This window comes from Equus quagga, chromosome 10, assembly GCF_021613505.1.
Source record: "Equus quagga isolate Etosha38 chromosome 10, UCLA_HA_Equagga_1.0, whole genome shotgun sequence".
NCBI classification, from domain to species: Eukaryota; Metazoa; Chordata; class Mammalia; order Perissodactyla; family Equidae; genus Equus; species Equus quagga.
Window position 1 is genome coordinate 92432029 of NC_060276.1, and position 17450 is coordinate 92449478.

The 17450-nt window shown below is 41.0% G+C and overlaps 1 protein-coding gene across 1 annotated transcript in view; it reads right to left on the reverse strand.

The window, feature by feature from the left end:
* LANCL3 (LanC like family member 3) overlaps positions 1-17450 on the reverse strand; it is an 87888-nt gene that overhangs the window by 22181 nt on the left and 48257 nt on the right. Inside the window, exon 2 of the mRNA XM_046672750.1 lies at positions 133-256. Within this exon, the coding sequence (XP_046528706.1) occupies positions 133-256 (124 nt within the window). The remainder of the gene's footprint in view (positions 1-132; positions 257-17450) is intronic.

Sequence of the window (17450 nt, forward strand, 5' to 3'; positions counted from 1 at the left end):
GGAATTTTAAAGTATTTCTAGTTAAATGAACAGTGATGACCTATGTCAGAAACAAAATCTTCCAGTCTTTAGTCAATGCTGACATGAGAGACTCTCTTCATCTCACCGGCCCTTGCCAACACCGTCACTCACCCAAGTATTCAGTTCCATAGTAAGAGTACATCAGGGGAAATGGTTTCCTCTTTTTCATGGCATACTGCTTCCCAGAGTCCAGAATCGCCTGGCAAATTGATTTGATCTGTGCTGGAGTCAGTACCTGAGTAAGGAAATCAAGAAGCAGAAGTCAAATCAGGATCCTCTTTTTCCCTCAGACATTGAATTTTCTTGCTTTAAAAATTCCATCAGCATATCCCCAAATCCTTTTCTATGTGTAAATAAGATTAGCCAGACATAACTTCTTTTTTCTTAACTGTTGATTCTTTGTTGTCAATTTTATCTACCCTCTTCAGAAAATCTGCTGTTTTGATGGGAAATGCACAGCTTTACTGCTACAGGCTTTTATAAAATGCAAAGACCACCTTACAGTTGTTGTATCATTGATCTTTGTCACAGGAACAAGAAATTGTTCAGAAAAGAACAAAGACTAGTCCTAAAGGATCACGCTTAACAAAGCTGTTACTCCTGGACCAGGTGCAGGTCTGGCCCAGACAATGGGCCTTCAATTTGTGTCATTTAGTCTGTGCTTATAAAGCCACCATTCTATGACAACCTGCTGCATGACAGACTCACTGTAAGCATCTTCATTCCCTGAATGAAACCAAATTCCAATAAGTACCAAGGCAAAATAACTTTTAATATCAAAATGCCTCTGAATACAGAACGACTAAAATGCAATGACTTGCAGTCTTCCATATTTTATTCAACCTATTCACAGTCAGTTTTAGGACTATAGAGATTAAAATGTTCTCAAGCCTACTAGGCGTCACTGAGTTTATGAGGATTCTGCTCAGGTTTGTGATGTTTCCTGACTCCCATTTTTCCTCGGGGCACGTTAGATGCTCCCTTTGGCACACTCCTGACATCACCATGACTCTTTGGTACAGCACTTACCAACCTGGTGTTATGTCTCTCTATATATACTAGACGATCAGTTATTTGAGGGCAAAGACTGTGGCATCTCATTATTTTGGTATCTTTGGTTCTTAACCCAAAACCTGAGGGGGCCTTTGGTGACTGATGAATGAGTAAAAAGTGTCAGGTTTACTGGCATGAAAAACAGAGCCCTCCCTCTTCTCTTTCCTTTATCCCTTCTCTCCCTCCCTCCTCCTTCCCTCCTTCCCCCTTTCTCTCCCTTCTACAATTATTTCTTAAGCCTCTACTATATGCCAGTAAAGCCTGTACTAGATGCTGGAGATATGACAGTGAACAAGATAGACTAGACCTCTGCTCTCGTGCAGCCAATGTTTCAAAAGTGCAGACCTGCACAGGACGAGCCAGAGTCAGAATACCAACAAAAGTTCACCTAAAGTTCAGCCTTCACCTAAGTGAATGAGTCAGGGATCAAGGAAAAGTCTATTGGATTTTGGCCTCTGTCCTAATACACAATGAATTTTCCTACCTGATATTTGGCATTAGAAATAAGGTACCAATGCTTTGTTAAATCATAACTTACTTCTCTGATTTACCCAACATTAGAAGAGTAAAATATAATCCAGGTTTTCGCCTCCTCAAATCTAGCATTTAATTTGGAAAAATAATTAAAGAGGAAGCTGCTCATTAATTAATTTGCCAATTAACTTTTATTGAGCTACTATTCCAGTAAGGCCCTGTACTAGGTATTGTGGGGAAATTCTAGAAAGCCTGGGACACATTTTCTCCCTAGAGGGAATTTACTATCCAGTGCTAGAGAGGAGACATACACAAAAGTCTACAATAAAGCCATTAAAGTTCATGGGCCCAGGGGTGGAAAGAAACAGTAATGCCGTGTGTAACACAGACAATGAAGCACTGCTCGGCTCCGCTAAGGCGTTACTATCTCCTCATTTTCCATCTGGTTGCTCAGAAACAATTGTCGTGGCTTTCGACTTAAATTTTCCTTTTATTAGCTACCTATCTTTGTCTCTTGGGTTTACTCCTTTCTGCCTAAAATTGCCAAAGACTCTATTTTCCCGTGCATTCCCACTGTCATTTCAAGGCTCAGCCTCCAGTCTTTCCTTAGTTGAATAGCAAATTTGTCCTAAACGATTTCCTACTCTGCATCTATTCAAATCACTATCAAATTTTTCATTTGCTATTAAAAACATCTTCCTCTTTGTGCCTTTATCAGTACCAACTGATCTTACATTTAGTCTTACCCTACTTAATATCTTGCATCAAGAGTCTCATAGCAACTCCTCCATCCTGGCTCTCTTTCAGAAACTGCTTAAGTGCCTTGAAGGGCATGAACTTAATAGGACTCCATCCTGGTCCCATCCCATATTTTTCTGGAAATATACCTTGCTTTTCAACTGAACTTAGGTCCTGTCTGCCAATTCTGGTCTTAAATCCACATGACAGGAGCAGTTTTGTGATAGGAAAAGGTCACTGAATTTTGGGGGTATGTACTCATTTGAATTACTAAAATTCTTCCTATTTGACTTTTGTGCCAATAATTGAAAACTGGCTTATTCTCTCCTCAGTTGAACATTTATTCATATGTTTCCTCTCTTTCTGTGTCTGTGTGTGTGTGTGCAAGCACGTGTATTCACCTGTTTATTTGTAACCCAGAAAAAAAATCAACTTAGGTTATATGTGGTGCCCTCTCCCTTTCTTTCCATCCCTAATCTACAGCTCAGAATAGAGAATGAGTTTATAAAATATTTCAAAACCTCCCCAGTCATGCCTCATGTCTGGGCGGTTTCCCCTTATCTCTCAGAAACACTGTGAAAAAACAAAGAGAAACCACATTTGTTTGGCTGGATAAAGAGCAGTTACGCATGCAGTTCTTTATCTCTGGGAACAGACAAGACCTACCCATGGGTTTATTGATCAGCAAATAAAAAGTGAAAACAGCGCTCATTAAAAGTGTGTGGAGGGGAACCTTGAGATGGAGGGTCCTCTTTTTTTCTCCCCTGAACAAACAGGACAGAAAGAAAGGAGATGACATGCAAGGGGAGGGGCTTGTTCTTGCCCTCTCATTTGTCTGCTTTCTCAGACATCCCTCCATTCCCAACTCCTAGAACACAGGAACACACGCATGAGCACACACAATACCTCCGAGAGGATGGCCTCTGTGCTTTTGAAACACTCTGAGGCCCTGAGAATGAGGAAGCGGCATTTCCAGGGGAGGGAAAGAAAGTGACTGGAGATGGCAGAGAGGGGCTCCCTGCCCATTAGGCCTTTATCAACATAAATCCAAAATTCCCTCTCCTGTATTTATAGCACCTAGGGCCTATGCATGTGTTGATATCTTAGACGGATTTGATTCTTTAAATAAATTTCTTTTACATCGAATTAAAATAAATTAAGATATCTTGAAAATACAAAGCAAGTCTGTGGTGGTTTGGTTTAAACAGTTTGACCGATTCTCCTCACTTATCTTCAAACAGAGGTGTTTGTTGTGAAATATTCCTATGGGGCAGGGCTCTGAGTATGAAGTGACAAGAGAGCAATAAAGCCCATGCTATGTTTCTTGGCCCCAGCTGAAGGTCGCGCTGTGATTGAACCACCTCCATGCTGAGGAGAGATGACCTTTGTTAAGGAAATGAATAAAATGGACCAAGCCACAGAAAGCTTGCTTCACCACACACCCCTTTCCAGGGCAAATGTCCTGCCCACAGGCCCTCTGGAGTGGCAGTCTTTGCTCGGGGGCGGGTAGAGATTTATTTCAGGTGTTGAGAAGACAAAATCTCAGGAGAGCTGCTTTGAAAAGAAGCTTAAAGAGACAAGGTAGGGCTAAGGGAGCACTTTCAAGTAGGATATAGATCTTGATGAATCGAATAATTCAAATTATGTGCAAAGCCTTTTGCACTTTGAGGAAAGATATAATCTTAATAATTAGACTAAGTTAACATCTGAACCACTTAAATAATGAAACATTCAGCAGTTCTTTAAACTCTAAAAGTCATGACCTAATAGGGATAAAGTGGAAGGAGTAAATATCATGAGTTTCACAGAGGTAGAGGGATATGAGCTAAGCTTTAAAGGACAAGTAGGAAGTGGATAAATGAAAGTGGGGGGAAGAGGCCATTTTAAGCTGTAGGATGATGGGGGAAACCCCGTGTATTAGGGCAATGCTTCTCAAACTGGAATGTGCACACAAATCACCTGGTGTTCTTGTTAAAATGCAGATTCTTGGGGCTGGCCCCATGACATAGTGGTTAAGTTTGGCACACTCCACTTTGCAGGTGGGGGTTTGCAGGTTTGGATCCCAGGCACAGACCTGTACCACTCCTCAGTCATGCTGTGGTGGTGACCCACATATAAAGTGGAGGAAGACTGGTACAGAAGTTAGCTCAGGGCTAATCTTCCTCAAGAAAAAAAAAAAAGGAAAATGGGCAACAGATGTTAGCTCAGGGCTAATCTTCCACAGCAAAAAAAAAAAAAAGAATTAAAAAATGCAGATTTTGATTCAGTAGGTCTGGGATGGGGCAGGATTCTACATTTCTAACAAGCTCCCAGGTGATGCTGCTGCTGCTGGATCCACAAACACACCTGAAGTAGCAAGGGATTATGGGAACAGAGAGGCTGGTTGCAGGCGAGGATTTCTCTTGGGAAGGGTGAGAAATTAGACTGAAGGAACTATAGGAAGTTCCCGAAGACATTCAAGGAAGCAAGAAAGAGCACCAGGCAAAAACACTGCATACCATAATTTAAATGATCAGCTTACCTAGAAAAGCAAAGCAGCAACAATGGGAAATTCTCTTCCAATACACTGTGTGTAGGAAAAACACGTCCAAATTTGCAAACCCCAGTGGGGAGCTCTTAGCCAATGTGGCCAGGTTTGTTATTTTCTTAATGAGTCTCCAAATGGGGCACGTGTGCTGGTGCAGAATGAGCAAGTCCCTTCCATCTGGTTTTCCTGATGCTCCCTGACCATTATTATGCTGGGCGATGAGGAATGGGAGGCAGGTTACTCCAGTTAATGATTATCTTCCAGTTATTAAAGGGATTCAGCAGGGAATTTCAGTTATAAACACTTGGTCTCAGATACCATTTCAAAAGTTGCTTCTTTTCCCTTCTCATGTCAAGAAACACAAGCCAAGAAAACACTGGAAACCAGAAAAGAAGAACAGGTTTTGCTCCATTCTTGCAGACTGACTGCTAGCTTTAGAGATTTACTACAAGCACCTGGTAACCCAGTCTGCATCAAGTGTCACTAAGATGATTTCATTTTGTTTCCTGCAAGATACTAAATGTCTCAGAGCCTGAGTTTCCTTATCTACAAAAAGGGGATCACAATAACTAGCCCTACCTACCTCCTCAGGTGATGGTGAGACTCTTATGAAAAAGCAATTCCCAATGTTTGGACTTACACTGCAATCACCTGAGGAGCTTTTAAATATCCTGATGCTCTGACCACACCCCAAACCAATTACATCAGCCTCTCTGGGTGTGGAACCCAGGCACCACTATTTTTTAAAGCTCCCCACGTGATTCCAAAGTGCAGTCGAGTTTGAGAATCACTGCTATGAAATATCAAATGAATGCAAAAATAGTTTTTAAAAGAAAATTAATAATACGATGATGATGATCAGAATTAAAGAGAAGACAAGCAAAGGACCTCCCAAGCCGAAGACACTCCCAGATATAGAGATACACCTTTGGTCTGAGTCATGGGGGAGTGGAAGGGAAAAACCCAATATTCCCATCAAAGGACACTCTGGGTCAGGTCAGAGGTCCACTGAACCTCGTCCAGTATTTCCAACACAGACACCAATGCACATTTTGTGGCAGAGTAATGGAGAAACCAAGAAAACAGCAGGTAGTGCACTGGACTAGGATTCAGAAGATCTGGGCTTCAGATCCAGCCTTGCCACAGTAACCACGGTTAAGTCATCAGAGCTGTTTCCTCGTCTGGACTAGAATCTGTCCAACTGAGTCAGTGCTGCTTAAATTTTAGTGTGCCTAAAAATCACCCAGCAAGCTAGCTAAAACAGCTTCCCGGGCCTCACCCTGAGAGATTCTGACTCAGTAGCTGTGGAATGGGCTCTGAGATCTTAATTTCTAACAAGCTCTCAAGTGATGTGCATGCTGCTGGTCTGGGAACCACTCACTGAACAGCACTGTACTAGGTGACCTCTAAGGTGATTCCGGGCTCCAAACTCTCTGGTTCTCAAAAGCACTGGAGTCGTCTGGCTTTTGAACCGAAGAAAGATGACAGCACGGTGATCAAAAACATGGGCTTTGGGGTCAGGTAGACCCGAGTTCCAAACTTGGCTTCACCACTTTCTAGCAGTGTGGATTTAGGCAAGTTACTTAGACTTTCTAAGCCTCAGTTTAGTCATTTGTAGAAAGCAGCAATAATAAGACCTACCTACTTTACTGGATTGCTATGAGGATTCCATATAAGCACTTAGCACAATTCCTGGCATAAAGCACATGCATCACGCACGTAAGCTACAGTGAAAACAGACATCCAAAGTCCAATAGTGACTCAACTCCCACCATTCAGCACCATGGCCTTGGAGGCCAGTGCTCAGGATGTCTCATAAAATAACGCTGTTGCTCACCTCCCACTCCCCATTCTCCACCCAAGGACCAGCTTGTGTCAGCTTGCATTCCTAAACTGTTGTAACTTGTAATTCATAAACTAGTAAAGTATGGCCCTTCATGTCGGTGTGTTTACTTTTTGTACTTATCACCACACTTTGAGCCCTTCACTATGTCACTATGTAACTCTAGACCAATCACATAAAACTCTCTGGACCTCAGTTTCCTCATCTGAAAAAACAAGGAGTTAAGCTGATGTGGTCTTTAATATGCCTTTCAGCAATAGTATTTTGTTATTTTGTGATTCAATACTTTATGACAACTATTTACAAATCTTTATACTTATTTGGGCTCTAATTCTCGGATGTGGATGTGATGGTAGGTTTCAGTGGTTTCATTTCTTACAGGCTAGGCAAAAAGTCCTTTGTAATGAGACGATAGCTCATGGTTAACTTGTCCTCTATTCTAGGCACTTTCTTTTATCAAGATGCACATTCTCTTATGTACTTTCTTCCTAGAGAAACTTCAAAGGACTAGAGGTCGTTTCAGCCTCTTGGCCTCGGTTACTTGAGTCTGGTTATCTGGAGTCTTTGGTCTCTCAATGCCCCCAAAGTGAATGACTACATCATTAAGGCTGGATGCATAACTGACCGTTTCCCATCAGACCCTCCTCTAAGCCACTGCTGAATGAGTATGTCATTGCATATTCTCAAACTATGGTTCAACAAACATTTTTCAAGTGCTCACTAGGTGCGTAACACTGTGCTAGAGAGCAGAGAAATAGATGAGTGGTTGCGTATAATCGGATATACAGTAAATGCCTTTCTTATTTGGAAAGGCCAATTCTGATTACATATATGTGGCTTACACTATTAGTTAGCAACTTAATATCCATTCTCCTCTTATTCCTAACTACATCTCAATTTTATTAGGGTGATAACTGTGTTTAGCTCTAGGTGATAAACAGTGAATAGCCTCAGCCAATCATGTCAATCTTATTGTTGCTTGCCAGATACTCAAGTCTCAGCCTTTCTTGAATCTAGGGTTGGCTATATGGCCTTATTTTGTTCAAAGGGGAAATCTGCTGGGGCTGTTACCTGCCTTTCCCCTTTTTGGTGCCTTGAATGTGGATATGAGTCCTGGAGCTGTAGCAGCTATTTTACATCCTGAGGCAATGAGCATGTGGATGAAAGGCCAACATTCAAAGAAGGACGGAGGAGAAAAATCCTGGGATTTATGGACATCATTGAACATCCGTACCACAACCAGGGTCACCTATCTCCAGACTCTTGTTATGAGAGAAAAATTATTCCCTTTTTTAAAGTCACTGTTCATTGGGTTACTTACAGCCAAACTCACATCAACTGGGCAGCCACAAAGTGCCAACCTAACAGCATTGATAGCATCCACTTCCCTATAAAGCAATTTCTGCTCACATGTACTTCTGTTTCCACGGAAACCTCCACTCTGCAGCTCTTTAAAGTGAGGCTGCCTGCCAGAGTGGACAAATTCAAATGCAGTTTCCAGTTCTGGCTGCACTCACAAGGTTGTGATTGATTTTTCTTAAGTGCTATCCTACAGCCCAGAGACAAAGCCTGGGAAACACACTGTCACCTTTGCTGCCATTGCCCTTGGTGACCTTCCTACTCCTTCCACTTATCCTGCTCCAGATCAGGGACAATGGACACTCTCCAATCTGCTACCAAGACAATAGCTCCTCAAATCCTCAAAGTTTATTTGGGATGACACAGGGGAGGCCTGTGGCAGCCTCAGCAACAAGTGCTGTAAAGCAATTATTTTCTTTTCCAGGAACTGCCATCACCTCAGCTTAAGTGACTGTATTATGTACTACCCACCCTGTCACTTTAGAGAGCTATTCATGAAATGGTCCTAGAAGAACAATATCTGAACAATTTGCGACATTTTTTTTTAGATTTTATTTTTTTCCTTTTTCTCCCCAAAGACCCCTGGTACATAGTTGTATATTCGTTGTGGGTCCTTCTAGTTGTGGCATGTGCGACGCTGCCTCAGCCATGGTCTGATGAGCAGTGCCATGTCTGCACCCAGGATTCGAACCAACGAAACACTGGGCCGCCTGCAGCGGAGCGTGCGAACTTAACCACCCGGCCACGGGGCCAGCCCCAATTTGCGACATTTTAAGGCTCAATAACTCTTTCACCTAGATACTTTCAACAGAAGCTGAAAGGGTTTCTTTGGCCATGCTTTTTGACCTGGGTGTGAGGATTGACGGGTGCCCTGAAGGTCAGAAATGGGGGAGGGAAAGCAGAAACTCTTCAAAACTCTTAGATTTTTCTTTTCAAAGTCTTAAAATACATTTTAATAAACACCTGCCTTTGGGCTAAGGGAAGCAGTGTGATATAGTGCAGGTTTGGCCATGAATGGTACCTTCTCTGTGTGCAAAATGAAACCTAAAGCTATTGGGGCGGGGCGGTGATTGGGTGAGCACGGTTGGGAAATTCGGAATTTCTGGCTTTGTCATTATGCGGCCCGAGGAAGTGATTTAACTTCTCTGACTTCATGGTCTTCATCTGTAAAATGAGGTGGCCAACCAAGAAACCTCCCACGACCTTTCTGGTTCATGATTTATACAATTTATAAATATGTGTATAACTTTCCTCCTCCTCTTGATTTCATTTAGGTATTGGAGAGAACTCACTGTGTGATCATGCCCAAAGTAGTCTTGTTATGCTGACATTGTGTTTTCAGGTACTTTAAAGGGAAAATGATTCTGGTTTCTTTTCAGAAACAGTTTTAGCCAAGGATCTTTAGCAGATTCACATTATAAAATTCAGCTAGAATCACTTTCTATATAAACACATCTAAAAAGGAGATTTGGGTGACCCAGGCATGAGAGGTTCCCGGTAGGCTGTAAGAGCACTGTGGGTGAAGGGAGCTGCCACCACCACCCCTGATTAGGGATCAAGCAGCCATGATGAACAAAAGCGTCACTGTGGCTGGTTTCAATTTGCATTTTATGCCTAGGGGAAGGAGAAGGAATAGAGGCTCTCAGGAGGAGCCGGCTCCGTGGCTGAAGAGGAGGGAAGAGGGAAGTGAACTGATACCTTTACTCTGTTAAAGACAAGAAGCTCCCCCAAAGCCTCTTCCTTAGATTTGAGCTTCCACAAGTTCTAAGTGGTTGCTGCCCAACGAATGCAGCCAGGGAGGCTTCTTCCTGCTCCTTAGAAAGGCTGGGGCCAGCAACTGGGATATGTAACCACTACTAAGCAAAGCAGGATTTATAGCCTTGTCAGGTAGTAAGTAAGGTCCTTGTCTTATACAGGGTTTATTCTGTAAATATTTATTGAGCCCACTATGGCTCGCTGGGAGAACATCAGTGAGCAAAAGAGAGAAAAATCCCTGCCATCACGGAGATTACATACTAGTCTGAATAAATTCCTATTTTGCTGCATATTTTATTACCCCAAATATGTCTTATTCAGCCACTCTCCATAATTCACTATTATTTTAATGAGGCTGTCTTCATAAAGAAACCAATATTAGGTAAATTGTGTGCCTCAGCTCATGTTGCCTGGGGAAACTTTAAGAGGAGATGAAATCCATTCTCAGGCACCAATGTTCAACTGAGGGTGATCACTAGAATTGTAAGGATGGGCATAGGAAAGAAATGGCCGGCTGGCTAGCAGCTATAGCATATAACTACATGGAAAGGCTTAAAAACAGAAGCCCCACTCTAGACCAAGATCTTATGGCGGGTAGGACCAGACACTCATATTTTTTAAAAAGCTCCCCTCATGACGCTGGGACACACAAGTTGCTTTACAGGGCTTTGCATTGCAAATCCAGCACTATTTAGTAGTGCAAATAGCACAGGTAGTTGGAACAAGGAAGTGAGCTTAATCTTACGTGGTTCACAAAGCTTTACTGTATTTATTCCTGGTCACAGACTAGACTTTTAATTATAAGCTTAGTGCCAGGTACCCTACCTATAAATTTGCTTCATTAGTTGTAACAAAGTACTACTGGCCGTTTACCGATTTTTAAATAAACAAAAGCATGCATCCTCATAATACTGAGAGAGTAGTCTCTCGTTTAATATGTAAAGGGAGTAGGTACATTAAATATATAATTATCTATGAAAAGGCACTTATAAAATAAAGTCTCCCAATTACACTATGAAGGAACAACTCAAGACAAAATTTATCCAAGTGCATGCAGGTGAGAGAGAGAGAGAGATTTTTTACTGTGAAAGATGTATAATTTGGACTTTTACTGCAGTACATCAGTGTCTAAGGGAAATAGGTATCTAGGTCCACCTGTATAAGAATATCCACAGCAGCTTTATTTATAAGAGTTGATTCATAAGTTTCATTCATAAGAACTGGCAACATCCTAAATGTCCAGCAACAGGAGAATGGATGAATAAATTGTGGTATAGCCACACAATGGAATACTACCCAACAATAAAGAGAATGAATTATTGATATGTGAAACAACATGGATGGATCTCATGAACATGTTAAGCAAAAGAAGCCAGACACAAAAGAGTACTTGCTATATGATTCCATTTATATGAAGTTCAAGAACAGGCAAAATCAAACTATGGTGATAGAGGTCAGAAGAGTGGTTACCTCCTTGTGTTCCTCGTGTGCGTGTGGACAAGTGGTACTAATTGAGACTAAGGGACTTTCTGGAATGATGGAAATGTTCTTTTTCTTAATCTGGGTAGTGAATTATATGAGCCAAACAGTGAAATCACTGAACTATACATATAATATTTGTACAGTTTGCTGTATGTAAACTATTTGTTGTTAGTGCCATCGATTCCAACTCCTAGTGACCCTGTCAAGTAGAACCCTGCCAAGTCTTTTTGTGCCATCCTCTCACCTTCTGGTGCTATATCAGACAATACTCCACTGACATTCACAGGGTTTTCATGGCCAATTTTTTTGCAAGTGGTAGCCAGGTCCTTCTTCCTAGTCTGTCTTAGTCTGGAAGCTCCAGTGAAACCTGTCCACCATGGGCGGCGACCCTGCTGGTATGTAAGCTATACTTCAGTTTTAAAAGCAAAATAAATCAGGGTATTGAATAGCATATCTATCAAATGGTAGAATAAATGGCTTAACTGTTTGTCAATACATTTTGTCTGAATGTCCAGGTCCCTTGGTTGTAAGATACCTACTTTGCTAGCTGTCCTGAAGAAGGGTCTTCCTAAGTCTTCCATGAAATTAAAAAAAAAACGTGTGCTTCCTTCTGGGTAGATAAACTGCATAAAGAAGGACATTACCCCTGGGCTGATGCAGCCCCAGGCCAAGGCTTAGTGACCAAAACATAGAGGCTGGATTTCATTTCCTTCACCTTTCTGGCCAGGTGCCCTTGTGCAGGGCACAACCCTGCCAATCACACAGGGCTGCCTGGCTCTCTGGAAGGAAGCTGGAGCAGCTTGTGGAATCTAAGAGAAGCCAGATCTGAGAAGGGAGTAATACTTGGATCCAGAAAGCTGCCAGGCCTCAGTGTTCTCCCTCTTGGTGACATTGGTCTCTGCCTGTTTCACTTTCTACAGACCCATTTTCTCTATTTCTCTATGGCTGAAGGTAACTTCCCATACACCATAACACACACCAGCTTCCAAATTTTATAATGTCTCTCAGTTTTAGCCACACTGAAACCCAATTCTGAATTCCTAGGAGAGAGAATCTGATTGGCTCAGCCTCAGTCAGGTGCATTTACCCCAACTGCATCAACATGGGTGCAAAGATCCACACAGAGAGGGACCAGGACAGTGTTTCACAGAGAACTGGGGTTATTTTGAACTAGGCAGAGTTCCCCAGAAGGGTATATACTACACCTGTATCAGGAATGTGTTTAACTTATTAGAAAATCTGACTTTCAGTGGCTTAACCAAATAAAAGGTTATTTTTCTCATATAACAAAAGGTCTGGGAAGTGGCCAACTGCTGATGTTGTTTGGCGGTTTGTCATGTCAGAGCCAGGATGTCACAATTCTCTCTTCCTTCCCTCATGTTGGCCCACAGGCACAAAATGGCTGCTGTAACTCCAGAAACTACGTTTATATTCAAGGCAGGAAGAAATGAGGAAAGGCAGCACCTGTCATATCCATTCTCTTTTATCAGGAAAGCAAAAGGTTTCCCAGCACTCCTAAGCAGACTTACACTGACACGTCATCAGCTAGGACTGTTTGACATAGCCACCCTGACAGACAGGTTGGAAAATCAAGTAATTATCCAAGAATACTGCTATGCCAAAAAAGATTAGGGTTCCTTTAGTAAGGACAATGTAGAAAATGGATATCTGGTAGGCAACAGGCAGTGTCTGTCACCACGCTGAACTATAAGAAGCCATATTCTCTGAAAAATTTATGTTAGCTATTCATGATTATGTCTGAACACAAGTGATGGAAAGCACACAATTTTTTAATTCATTGCTTCTCACCACACACCTAAGCCACTATATACTCAATTTTGCACTCCACCACCTAGGATCTTTCAGCTGGGATTTACATTCTATTTCAAAAGCTGTCATGGAGGAATTGGTCAAGGCAGGTTTATTGGCTCCCAGTCTAACTATCCAACCACTACCCAAATGCCTTTTCTATACCACAAGATAACACAGGATTGTGGGAGAAGAAGGATTAAAGGAGCTCTGCTTTCTCTAAATATACTATTTCAGAGGTGATCTTAAAGACCATTATTTCAATATACGCAAATAAATACTATTCCATTTTAAATCTGTTTCTTAGTGTGAAACAGGTGCAGGAGATGAAGGCAGACTGAGTAAAGTCTTCACCTTTAAACAGAATGGGTGGGACTAGATGGCTTCTAAGCGTCCCTACATGCCTGATATTGTGCTTTCTAAAGGGACTACAATCACAGTCTCTCAAAATCACGAGGGACATTTCCAAGAATTGAGTCTAGATTAGCATTACTTTTCAACTGAGAGACAATGTATACTATGAGGTGAGAAAAATGGCATGGAAAAGGAATGACATGTGAAGAAATTCAAATCTTCTAGCTGATTTTCACATATAAATAAACTTGTGTTAAAAGGCAATTACCATTGCTTTTGAAGTATTTTATAATATACACATTTAATGGCAAAATTTGCATGGAACCATGCTAATTATGTGGGGGGAATCTTGTTTAGCTATCTGTTCACAGAACACATATTCCTGTTACAGCATAATTTATGTTAATCTTGTTACTTTAACTCATATTCTAACTTAAAAGTATAAGGAAAAGAACTTTGGCAGATCCATTCATAAACCATTATGAAAAGGAGTTCTAAATGTCTGCAGTTGGAAACTGTTACTTATCTGTGAGTCCTTGGGCAAGTCACTTTTGCTCTCTGGATTGCAGAGTGGAGACATTAAAGGACCTTAAAAGTCCTTTTCTTGCTCTAAATTTCCAGGTCTCTATTACTCTGTTAAAAAAGTTTATCCAGATCAGAGTTTTCTCTGGTGGCGTCAAGTCTTCACTTCCAGTTTTCAAGACCCCTAGGCTGCCCTGAGTCTCACATCCCTTCCTCTAATTCTGTAAGCTTCCCAGTATTCTGTTAATAAAACCCCCCTTTTAATCTAATTTTTGTAAATTTTTAGTATTGAATTCCAAAAGGTTATAAGAATAGGACAAAATTTTCCATATACCATTTACTCATAGTCATCTTTTGTTAACATTTGACACGTTTGCTTTATCATTCCCTATTTTTGGAGGCGGCATTTTAGAGTAAGTTGCAGACATGATGACCATTTACCCCAAAATACTTCAGTGTATATCTCCTATAATAAAGACATTCTCTTACCTAACTACAGTGTAATTATCGAAATCAGGAAATTCAACACTATTATCTAATCTACAGTCCATATTTAAAATTTTCCCAGTAATCCCAATTATGCCCCTTAAAAACACATTTTTTTTTCTGTTACAGGATCCAACCCAGAATCACACATTGCATTTAGTTGTAATATCCTTTAGATTTCATTAATCTCGAACAGATCCTCAGCCTTTGTCTTTCTTGACTTTGACATTTCTGAAGAGTAAGGGCAATTTATTTTATAGGATGTCCCTCAATTTAGATTTGTACAATGATCCTCATGATCAGATTCAAGTTATGCATTTGGGGCAGGAACATCCCAGAAATGATGCCATGGTATTTGAGCCATATTGGTGCCCCCACTTTTTAAAGATTGGCACCTGAGCTAACATCTGTTGCCAATCTTTTTTTTTTCTTCTTCTTCTCCCCAAAGCCCGTCAGTACATAGTTGTATATTCTAGTTGTAGGTCCTTCTGGTTGTAGTGGTGCCCCCCTTTTAAAATTAAGTTACTCCAAGATGAATTTCTATCATCTGAGATTTTAAAAGTTATGACTAATTTAAGGCTTTAGCTGTTGAAGACCCACAGGCTCTTTTAATATGGCCTCAACAGTAAGGTGTGTCATCACTAAGGCCTGGCTACATCCCACCTGGGAAGGACCAGAACTTAGGAGTTTGACCTGGAAGAAGAAGATCAGCGGATAAAGACTCTATGGAAGGCAGCTAAGTTGGTAGAGGGTAGACAGGTAGGTCCAGGAAGTCAGAGTCCATGAGGTCAAAGTCAGCAAGGATCACCCAATAAGGATAGTAAGGACTGATTGCAGGGCAGGGGTTGTGGACTCATTGCCCAGCATCATAAAGCTAATGGATGGAGCTGGCCCTGGGCCCATGGGTGTTAGTCACAGACCTCAGTTGAGTGCAGGAGTAAGGTGTTCCCAGCTATATTAGATTCCAAAGTGCCAGCACTATCTCACATACCTTGGGGGTGGCAATATTGTGTGATTTCCCCTTACTCTAGACCAATGCTTCTCAAATTTGAACGTGCATATGAATTCCCTGGAGATCTCGTGAATGTGCAGAGTTATATTCAGGAGGTCTGGGGTGAGGCCTGAGATTTTGCATTTCTAACAAGTCCACAGGTGATGCCGATGGTGCTGGTTCAAACTATATTTTGAGTTTCAAAGCTGTAGGAGAACACAATTTTATCTGTGGCAGAAATGGAGGGGCCAACAGTACCTCACATACATTGGAGTTGGCATTACTGTGAGCTTCCCCTCTACTCCATACCATCACATAGAAGCTTCTTTTAGTCAATCAATTCAGAATTCATTGAATACCCTACAAAGTCATTTAAATTCAAAAGTGACTCCAAAAAGACGGAGAAGGAAGGAAGAGACATATTTGGCACACTGCCAAGCCCAGAAATAAAGTAAAACTTCATAAACATTAAGCAATAAATAATGGCTTTGTAAAAAACAAATTCACATAAAATCTCAATTTGATAACCCTGAAAATGTGTGTGTCCTGAGAAAGGGTGGCCCTCCCCTGGCAGAGGAAGTGTTGGTTTTGCATCACTCCTCACTTTTTTCTATAGAAAATTATAGTCTACCTGCATAACATAACAAACCTGGTGACTCAGGCTAATTTTCTTTTAGCAAGCACCTCTAAATAGGCCCATCACAGCCTTCCCATAATACTCCCAGATGTTCTAAAACTGAGAAGGTTAGAATTGAAGTAACAAGGGCATTACTCACAGGAAACAAGAACCTGCTTATTATTAACAATTCACATCTGGCAAATTCTTTAAAATCAGTGTCTCTTGTAAGGCTCTGTTTTCAAAAGGCAAGAAGTATCGGTTGGTATTACAGCTCTGTGGCAGGTAAAATTTAGGACACGGCAGCAGAAACACTATATGAAAAGCCAGTCTAGCAATGCAGCAAATCGTTTATTACATTTGCTTTCAATTAAAGGGAAAGGACCTTCAGGTCTTCAGAAGAAAAGATGTTGTTTTACTCCAGCAGAGGGAGCCTATGAAACAGCCAAAATCAACCCTAAAATACCAGTGTTCGTATGATCTTGTCAGAGTGAATTAAGGGTCATTTGTCAAAAACAGAAAAAAAAAAAGTTACAGTTTATTGAAGCATGAGAGCATGACAATGACCTTGAAATGATGATTTCAGGTGTTCAATGAATGCTTGCTTAGTAAATAAGTGGTTTGCCTCCTCCCTCAGGGAGTCTAGGTGACTTCTCATCTACTCATCAACCTCATGAAATGCCAGCTTTAAATCACACACCTGACTTCTGGGAGGAACTCATTAGTAAACAATCAGAGTTTGGTGGTAGAGGCGGAGGGCTAACTTTTGCTAAGGGCCTCTGGCACACAGTTTACCAAGGACATGCAATACTTTCTAAAATGAAAATCTAGTTAGTAAAAATAAATACAGCAATATAATTAATAATTGAACAGTCCCTAAAGGTGTACAGGAAAACAAAAACAAAACCTAGTAGCCTTCCTATTACTCTAGAAAAATCAATGCGTTTAAAAGGATAACGTTTTTTTTTAAAACAATGATCTAGTGATTAGACTGGAAGGTTGAATTTTCAAGGACTATTGAATTTCATTCACTAGACAGAGAATGACCTAAAAAGCAAACTAAAGACAGTTTTTCAGTCAGTAAGGGAGGGTTATTTACATAACAGAGGACACAGGAAAGATAATGTCTGCATTATTTTCATGGCTCATCTTCTACTGCCGGGATGCCAAAGGCACAAGACCCTCAAGTTACGCATCCAGTATGACTGGTCCAGGAGAATGAAAGTGTTTCTGAGGCACTGAACCACTACGTTAAATTAGAAAAAAAAAAAGTCCACAACATTCATTCTCTCCTTAAAGTAGAAATAAGTGTGTTGGCTTTCATGGGGGTAAATGCAGAGTAGCTGCATTCTCAGGGAAGAACTGAACTGTACCTGGTTAAAGAAACCACACTCTGCAAAAAAAAAAAAAAAAAAAAAAA